General features: G+C 37.1%; 2 protein-coding genes across 2 annotated transcripts; one reads left to right on the top strand and one right to left on the bottom strand.

The window, feature by feature from the left end:
- Nucleotides 1-3,503: 3,503 nt before the first annotated feature.
- On the top strand, nt 3,504-4,233 carry Smp_074470 (putative 30s ribosomal protein S12 family member). The gene is made up of 2 exons (XM_018789880.1): nt 3,504-3,720; nt 3,754-4,233. Exons 1-2 carry the CDS (start codon nt 3,553-3,555, stop codon nt 4,021-4,023), a joined length of 438 nt encoding a protein of 145 aa, XP_018655279.1. The 5' UTR covers nt 3,504-3,552; the 3' UTR covers nt 4,024-4,233.
- A 1,109-nt stretch (nt 4,234-5,342) lies between these two features.
- On the bottom strand, nt 5,343-9,407 carry Smp_162330 (hypothetical protein; the record flags this gene model as incomplete). The annotated part of the gene is made up of 5 exons (XM_018789879.1): nt 5,343-5,522; nt 5,564-5,668; nt 5,720-5,806; nt 7,865-8,073; nt 9,353-9,407. The coding sequence occupies 5 exons, from the start codon at nt 9,405-9,407 to the stop codon at nt 5,343-5,345; spliced, it is 636 nt and encodes a 211-aa protein (XP_018655278.1).
- Nucleotides 9,408-9,739: the final 332 nt, after the last annotated feature.

Genomic DNA, 9,739 nt, shown 5'->3' with positions numbered 1-9,739 from the left:
TAACTCAGTAAAGACTCCGCCTGTAGCTCTTTTAGAGGTACTGCCGGTCTGAAGCATGGGTAAAGCAGGATGATTGGGCATGAGGTTAGCGACCCAATCCCACAGAAGGGTAACTCGCTAAAAAACGCTAACCACAAAAGATAATTCGAATCATTTAAACTCTGCCCTGAGAGCTGAAGGAACGATTATGACGCCTCATGATGAAAGCCTAGATTCTTCGGAAGTCAAGAGGCCGATCCTCCTTCTAACAAACAGAGGAACACATTTTATAGGTACATGGAACGTCCGAACAATGTGGAAGACCGGAAAGACCAGTCAAATAGCAGTGGAAATGAGGAGATACAAACTGGCAGTACTTGGAATCACTGAAATCCACTAGACACAAGCTGGACCTCAAAGACTAGATACGAGAGATGCTGAATTACTCCGATCATGAAGAGGAAAATGCTCAACACACTCAGGGGAATGTTCTAATGCTTTCCAGAGACGCACAAAATGCACTTGTAGGATGGGATTCTCATGGATCCAGAATTATCAAAGCATCATTCGAAACAAAGATAAAAGGGGATCAAAATGAATGTTATCCAATGTCATGCATCCACCAATGATAGCAACGATGACGATGAAGGTCACTTTTACTCGAGGCTGCAATCAATCATAGCTAAGTGCTCAAGAAAAGACCTTACCATCCTGTTGGGAGATCTAAATGCTAAAGTCGGAGTGGACGACATGGACTAGGAGGGAGGAATGAAAATGGGCAGAGATTTGCAAATCTATGTGTATTGAACAAATTGGTTACAGGCGGCACAATATTCCCACACAAACGCATACACAAAGCTACATGGATCTCACCAGACCATACCACAGAGAACTAGATAGATCATATTTGTATCAACGACAAATTCCGAAGAACATTGGAAAATGGGAGAATCAGGAGAGCAGCTGACATACCTTCAGATCCCCACCTGGTTGTGGTCAAGATGAAAATGAAGCTCGTATTGACCGTTTTGTATGACGAGAACGAGGTTGTTATAGTGGAAACATTTATTGTTATAACCACTTGTACCAGTGACTGTTTTACTGTGCTTGTTTGTTTAACTGTACCAAAAACACTTTTCCTTCCGTTGCCCGTTACCTCTCACGAATTCCAGTACTCTCGACAGTTCCGCCTGTAAACTTTGGCACGTCTCGATATTCTTTAGATAACACGAGATCGCCAACAAATATATCTTATTGCAACTATTAACAGCCTTCTCGTTTTTGGCCTACCGAGAGATCCATGTCGATACCTGGCACGTAATCTTCATGTAGTAGTGACCATAGTCAATCGCGACACAACGCCATCTACAAGCTAAACAAACACTGAACAACTGGGAAAACGGCATTACAACGTTTCAAAACGGCATTCCTTCGAGGTATTAACAAACTCAACAAATTCAAGATAATTCTCAACAACAGATTCCAAGGCTTACAAGATCTACTTGAAGAAGATAAAATTACTATGGTGAACAACTGGAAAGGGATCAAAAAAGCACTAACTCCAATATGTCAGTAGGTTCTGGGCCTCAAGAAGCATCGTCATAAGGAGTGGATCTCTATGGGAACCCTGGACAAGATCCAGGAAAGGAATAACAAGAAGACAGCAATTACTAACAGTGGGACGAGAGCAGAGAAAGCCAAGGTGTAGATCGAATACACAGAAGCAAGAAAACGAATAAAGGGGATTATTATAGCTGATAAACAAAGCTACGTGGAAGAGATAGCCACGAAAAAGCTGTAAAAGAAGGAAATACGAAACAACTTTACGACACAACGAAGAAACCGGCAAGGAAGATATAGTAAACGAGAGAGATGGCTCAATGACAAAGAAGACAAGACAATCTCGTAGATTCATGAACAGAGGAACAGGTTGGTAGAACACTTTGAGGAACTCTGAAATAGATTATTTTCATTGAATCCACCGGACAAGGAAGCAGCATTTACAGACCTTCCTGTAGATGTCACTTCATCAACGATTCATGACATCTGGAAAATGAGGTTTGGTAAACAGTACCAGTACCTAGCAATATAGGAGATGAAACACTGAAGAAATAGTTAGAAGTAACTGAGGAAATGCCCCACGTTCTATTGAGGAAATTTTGGGAAGGAGCATAAGTGCCGATTGACTTGAAAGAATGATACCTCATCAAGACATCAAGGGAAAGTGATCTGAGGAAATGTGAGAACGACAGAGGAATGACGCAACTATCGGTATATGGAAACGTCTTCAAAAGAATTTTGCTGAGCAAGGATGAAGGATTCCGTAGACGCTCAACCTCTTGATAAACAGGTCGGTTTCTATAAGGGTCAGCCGTGCACAGACCAAATCACGACACTACTGATAATCATTGGACATTCAATTAAATGGAATTCGACACCATGCATGCCACATATATCAGCAAATGCAGGTGAGGACAGTCAGTGTACCAGCAGCCCCTGAATCAGTGGGCATCAACAAACACCAGGAAAAAACCTAAATCCCTAAATACAGCACGGAGAACACCTGATGGAGAAACTCTGGAAGAGGTGGGATCTTTGATGCACCTGGGAAAACGTAATGTTCAGAATATGTCAACCCAAACAAATTAAAAGTCAGAAGTGAAGAGGTTCGAAGATATTTTTGAAAAACCATTGATATATTGAGAAGCATTTAACCTAAGCTTGACAGTGGTGACAAATGGGTAGCATGGTATGCCCACTCGTGATATGGTGCGGATGTGTGACCGAACGCCTTGAACTAGATATGTCCATTAAAACTAATATGATCCGCATCAAATGTCAAAGACTTCCTGAACTATTTAATTTGGGGATTTATTTATAGTTACAAACTCAGATGTTTCTACAATCTGTTTTTATTGTTGACAGGCTGAACGTTTCTCATATGGTGAAAGATGCACGCGAGGCAGAAGTCATGGCTTACTCTTTTAGAAAACCATTCACTTACAAGTCTTTAGTTTTCGATATCACAGGCTAGGTCAATTACCATTAATGATTATTAGGATTTAGGCTAACTCCACCAATGTCCCTGAGCCTATTGACTAATTAGCCCGACAAGTATGGTTGAAAAAGTATCCAAAACTCTTATTAGACAAACAGTGCTGACCATCCTGAAAGAAATGAGGGTGGCTGTTCAAATAGTCTTATCCTATGAATATATGGTTTAAATGCTATTAATGTAGAAGTTTGAACTATCTGCTTATAGGTGCAATATCAAGAATGCTCTAACATGACGCTTGAGTTGTTGGTTGTTGTTTATTACTGTCCCTGATCGGTGAATGCACTTGTTGAGTCCTCGACTCACTTTTTCCATCATTCTCTTTTCCAGTTCTCACTCACACTACTCGGCATGCTCCCATATCACATAAAGTACCTGCTGTTTAGATGTGAATCTCTGCATGAAGAAACTTCATAGCCACTATTAAACAATTATCAAACAATAGTAGTTATTGGACATTGTTTTAATTACTTCTATTGGCGGTACACCGACCTCGTTATCTATAGGTTGTACTCAAAATGCCTGCAGGGAAACCTTCTGGTCTGAAGACTGCGCGCAAGCTCAGAGACCATCGCCGGACTCAGAGATGGTCAGATAAAGCATACAAAAAAGCTCATATTGGAACAAGGTGGAAAGCAAATCCCTTCAAGGGTGCCTCACACGCAAAGGGTGTTGTACTTGAAAAGGTAAGTCACATGGTTTAAGACATTGTATCTCAGGTTGGTGTTGAAGCTAAACAACCGAATTCTGCCATTCGTAAATGTGTTAGAGTTCAGCTCTTAAAGAATGGGAAGAAAATCACTGCTTTTGTACCTAATGATGGCTGCTTAAATTTCATTGAAGAAAATGATGAAGTTCTAGTGTCTGGTTTCGGGCGAAAGGGGCACGCAGTCGGAGACATACCTGGTGTAAGATTCAAGATTGTTAAGGTTGCAGGTGTATCACTTAAAGCTTTGTACACACACAAGAAGGAAAGACCCAGAGCTTAGTATTTTTCATAATATATATTCGTTTTTGGATATGACTTGTTAATTATCATACCATATTGACATTTTTTTGTTGTGTAGTAGGATAGGTTTTTGCACCAACTGAAGTGCCCGGTGTCTGTACTTCACGTTCTCTAAGCCTCCTGTTCCAAATGCTAAATCGAGCGATTATTTCCGCGTCGGTCAGTTTGACCGCTTGTAATTGAATACTATCTCTTGGTACTGATTGTAGCTGCGTCACGGTGCTGCGAGGGTATATCTTGTCATTCATAAATTAGTTTGATAGTTTCTGAAATAATACAGTCCTTATTATATTTCATCTCGTATAGAAATGTTTGTTATTTTCACCTCATTGTTATGGATTCGTAAGGTTTTTCACTCAGATTCCTGAAAGTGAATATGTTCACGACTTCACTGAACATCTCGATCGTAAATATGTAATCCCTGTTAGCCTGCTCTGGTATATCGTATGTCCATATGCCCAAGTTTCTAAGACACGAAACTTAACGAAGCAACTAACTCGGGTTATTTGGAAATCGAGCGCCAAGAATCCAGGTTTCAGGAAAACGATTTTAGATTCCTGATGGGTTGTTCATTAACTCTTATTGTTATACATTCTGTCCTGTGTTGGATGACTAGTGAATCTCAAGTCACCTAGTAAGCGGGAGGTCCCGTAAAAGTAATTTTCAGACAAATATTTTGTGGCCAAAAGAAACTCGCTTGTATTGATACAAATTGAACAAATCGACGTGTTTCAATTTATTTCCCCCATGCGAAGACAGTAGATCTATTTAGTGGTAAATGGTTATCTATAGTTTTGTATATCAGCTTACCGGAGTTGGTTGGAAAAAATCGTAGACTGAGTTTGTCAGACGGATGCATTTTAACTGTAATTTGGAATAATTTTATCAAATGTTGACTCGGAATATATGTAGTCATCAGATTTATATTAGACAGCACTACTTCCAAAAAGGTGGTTCACTGTTATTCCAACTACTTACAAGATCATATGGTGTTTAATTTCAACTATTAAGAATATTGACGTTGTACCGCTCGGCCTTTATATTAGAAAACTGGTGGACCTAAAATATTATATTTACTTGACTTAAAACAATACTCTACCAGTGCGGAAGAGTCAGGTTCACTTCCTTCAAGAAGCTAATATATGTAAGCCATATCCAACACGTGTTTCTGTAAAGTATGTAAACTAAAGCATTTGGGTACAGTATACTTCTCTTCTATCGATGTTATTTTCGCAAAGATTGATACGGGAAACTTGTGACGATAGTTAGTAGATTCTAAACAGCTGCCAGTCGTCTAGTTTATCTACGCTCTAAACCAACAGTTATATCTGAAAATTCGAGCAAGTATGTTGAAGGTGGTTTGAAATTGCCATAAGCCGACTCATCAAAGATGTATATATTAGCCCGTGGTAGAGATACATTAATTTTTCTTTTCCTTTCTAGATCTTCACAGTTATACTGTGTTATTAGCGAATAATCCTAATATGGTAGGGGAAGCGTTATTTTTTGCTCCAATTTACCTGTAGCGAACAGTTCCTCAACTCAGATGGTAACACTTTATAGAATTGTGGGCTTTTCAATAAATGATAGATTTCCATTGCCTCTAGATTTTGAGTCACTTTCAGCTAGAAAATAATAAAAGATATATTTATAGTACTAAAAGAGACAAAACATACATTATCCATGATGTATCTAGACTCGATGTTGTTTTCACAGGGTGAGATCCTCAAATATTGAATCTTTCCAACGTTTCCTCGCTCAATCTAAAATGTTTTTGACGAAAGATTAATCAAAATAGCATTATTAGATGACATTACTTAGCTACTTACTGTGGTTAAATATTATCTAGGAAAGCATCAAATGCTACATGTATTCAAACACATTACTTCCGAAAAAAGTAGGGAGATGGTCAGTTTATAAAATGGGGCAGTGGTATTAAGGAAAGTTACATAGGACCAGTTTCGGTTGGTCCATCACGAATCTCCATCCAGGTTCATGGGAATGGTTCAACCCACTGGCATGTGACGTTATCTGACAGCTTGGAATAGAAGTCGGTGGCGGTACAAGCGTGAGGGACTTCTTTGATTAAAACTGACTATATTTTGTTGTTTTTACTGAACTGTTTCTCCCTGTGTCTTTATTTATTATAATCATCCTTTATCTCCTCAATTTTATATTCTTAATATGTGGCGTATATTTGGTTGTACTTTTTCTATGTTTTAATAAAACCTTCGTAAGCATTCATCTAAATGCTGATTTTCATTATATTTATTACAATCTTTATTAATGTTAGCGGGACATAGATTGGATTAAAGCTTGTTTCATGCATGATGGTGTTGCTGCGCGCTGATTGGCTAATTCTAAACCGATCAGCCCGGGCATATTATTGGAGAAAAATCTATAAGCTTCTTATGTATATACTATAAATATATGAACGTTATTCAAATCAGTGATTGCTGTTCACTTATCATTATTATTTTGAATACAATTTCATTCCTGTTCAACGTGTTCTGATTTTGGGGTCTTGTCGAGTGTCATCGTATAAGAATACTAAGCAATAGGAATAGCTGGGTCGTTTATATAGCAAAAATACAATTATAACAGTTAACTTTGGTGATTGTGTAAGAGAGTGGTGACAAGGTGGCCGTCTAATAGTACTACACACTTTCGGTTTTCAACGGATGTCTATTTATAGTTTTGTGCTTTGTAGCTATAGCATATTTTGCACCGTGTGGCCAGAGTGAGAACTCCAGTTTTCATGTTTTTCTGTTGGTATTCATAATTAATAAGTACGTGGTGGTGAAATCATCCTTTTAACAGCACAATCCGCATCACACTCTACAGTAGAATGCTACCCATATGTGCATATATTATTATTAGTTATTAATCTGACTTTAGGAATGGTAATCTCACTATCGAAGTTGTTACTGCTAGAGTTAGCACAATTATTTATATTAGTCATAACTAGTTGTTGTTTGGTGCTTCATGGCTGCAACGAATTAAGGAATTGAGTATGATGTAGTTAGTCTTTCTGAATGAGTCTGCTTGTTTTACCGCATGTGAAAGGATGAAAATAGAATCAGTTCACAAATCTTGAACGCTTGATATTTAGAAAATGGGTGAGAGTTTCGGATTCTAGTTGTATTATTTATTGTAAATCTAACCAGTTTTCAGCTGATGACAGATTGAATGTATTGTACTAAGCACATCTCTCTCCAAATTATGAGCAGTATATTTAAGGTATTAGAAAACAGTATAGACGAAACTGCTTTGTAGCACATGCTCTTGTTAATAGATGAAGGAATATATTGAATTCACAATAGGTGGTTCAAACTGAGCAAAGCTTTTGTAAAGCTACTAAAATCTCACTAGTCATTAACCCGAAAGAGTTAAGACGTAACGCAATGGGTTGTATCGTTTCATTTAGTAAAACTAATTGCTGATGAGGACTAGTGAGTCAGATATTCGCACTTTGAGGGAGGGAAGCGCATCGGACATTTTTTGACTTATCTCTCATAGAGTTTAGAGGATTCCGACTTTCTTTAGCTTCAGTTTGAGAGTCACTAGCTCATATTAACATATTTGAGATCCATTAAGCACGATGATACCAACTGTTGAAATTAACAGCCGTTTTGATGTGTAGTAATGAAGTCAGGTAGAAAATTATGTTGATTACTAAACATAGCAGAAAAGAATTCCCACCGAGATATCAAGAAAGTCGATGGGAGCGGAATCTACTTAATTAATCTCTATCATATACTGATTTAAAGTCCCTTTCACAACAAAAAGTGCGTTTTTAATATCTAATAAACAGCTCAAACCTTTCCAACAGATGTTTGTAAATCAGCAAGACTTTCAGTGAACTTGAATTTTGCAGACCATTTATTTTGGGATCCAACAACATCCAAATAAAATTCCTTGGGATCATTTAAGTGAATCAGTGGAGGTCTTATTTCTAAAGTATACTGAACCTTGACTGGCTGATTTCCAGGTTTTTTGGTTTTTAAACGATGCTTCTTACAGGCTGTCACTACAGTGAAATGAATGATATAATCAAGTGTTATTTTTTTCAAACGATGTTTATTACTTGAAACAGTTCTTATCACTACTGAGGAAAATAACTGCATCATGAGAAGAAGAGGATTATTACAAATGAAGCCATGTAGTATCACATACACAATGTATTGGGTTGGTTTCGTATTTAATGAAATAGTGTTCCTTTATTAGAAAAGCATAGTGCCTGGCAGGATGTCACGTAACTAGTCCATATAGAAACTGGCTTTGCGAAGCATAACAACGATATTTTGAAATTATAACTAGAATAAGTAGTAAATATTCTCGCGACTTTTGGGAACAGTAATTCATTATTATCATCCCAAAAGTAGTTGCTTATTAGCGGGTTACATCTACCAATTTACTCCATGATATTCCGACATAACGCCAGACAAATGAACATCTTGAGCTTGCACTTATCCTTGGTAACGCGATTTAGGAAGCAGTTAGGTAGTTTAAGTGTGTGTATAACGGTTTTAATGTTGGGGTTGGTGCGCAGATATAACCAGCTCATATTTAGCAAAAACTATAGCATAGTAATTACTAAGAACTTCGTTGAATAATAATTTACTGGATTTACAAGTAGGTGTAACGGTAGAGGCTTGGGCGAGATGATAATACGCCGTCTACGTTTCTTTCAGTCTAAAAATAGTCCAGAAAGAAACTAGGGAACATAAATTTCTCGGTAAACAGCAGATCTTTTCACAAAATAACTGGTCTCCTTAACTTCACGACGATCGTAATGTGCGTCTGCCAAGCAGTCTATCTTGAAACGACTTATTGTAGAGGGGCTTATAAATATGACTCCTACCTGAAGATGAGGAAATCTGTGACGGATTTATCGAAATTTATCCGGAATATTAAATTTTAAAACTTGTCGAGGAGAAACTTAGTACACGAATTAAGACTCGTAAATCCGATGAGGTATACATTATATTTTGTCTAGTAATAAATTTGTCTTGAAACTAGTTGAATATCAGTTGCAGTAATCTAAACTTAACGGACGATAATATTATTGTATGATTCAAGGCAGTAATAATATCCTGTTAATCAAACAGTGGGAAATACTTGATTATAAAGACGAAGATTAATGAATATGGAGCTTTATGGTTTAAATGAACTTTCATGTAACAAATAAAACTTTTAGTGATTAGGAGAGAGTAGGCTTTCTTATTACAGTAACTATCTGCTGATTGACGTAACAGTAATAACGAAATCTATGATGAATAAAAAATAGTATACATCTAACTGATTACCTTCAGGTTTATGTCTGATAAAACATCTCTTCAAAAATATTCTCTCTAATTCCATTGTCGAGTAAAATATTAAGATGTATTGTGATTCACAATTACGAACTGATTAAGGTCATTTGATAGAGCCAATCACAGTGGTCATACTTAAACTGAAATTATCGAAATTTTATTTTATAATGGCAATCAACTTTTTGATTTGTTTAAAAAAGTGTAAATCTACACTTAGTTGGATGATAAAAATGATACACAGATAGGAGGTTGATGCTGGAGATAAAAATGATACATTTCCAAATAGATGAAATGTCTAAAATACGTATAAAAGAGATAATTATGTATCTGACTAACTTGGGAATACAGTTTTCGAGTCTGCAGAAAATGTCAACTTACTTG

This window comes from Schistosoma mansoni, chromosome W (genome assembly GCF_000237925.1).
Source record: "Schistosoma mansoni strain Puerto Rico chromosome W, complete genome".
NCBI classification, from domain to species: domain Eukaryota; kingdom Metazoa; phylum Platyhelminthes; class Trematoda; order Strigeidida; family Schistosomatidae; genus Schistosoma; species Schistosoma mansoni.
Note: the sequence above shows the minus strand (reverse complement) of the source record. Positions and strands in the feature narration are given on the sequence as shown.

What these genes read in the sequence shown, in the direction of transcription:
- Smp_074470 (XM_018789880.1), top strand. Translation starts at nt 3,553, where the DNA reads ATGCCTGCAGGGAAACCTTCTGGTCTGAAGACTGCGCGCAAGCTCAGA. An exon ending in AGGGTGTTGTACTTGAAAAG is followed by an intron (nt 3,721 to 3,753) that starts GTAAGTCACATG and finishes ATTGTATCTCAG; the next exon opens with GTTGGTGTTGAAGCTAAACA.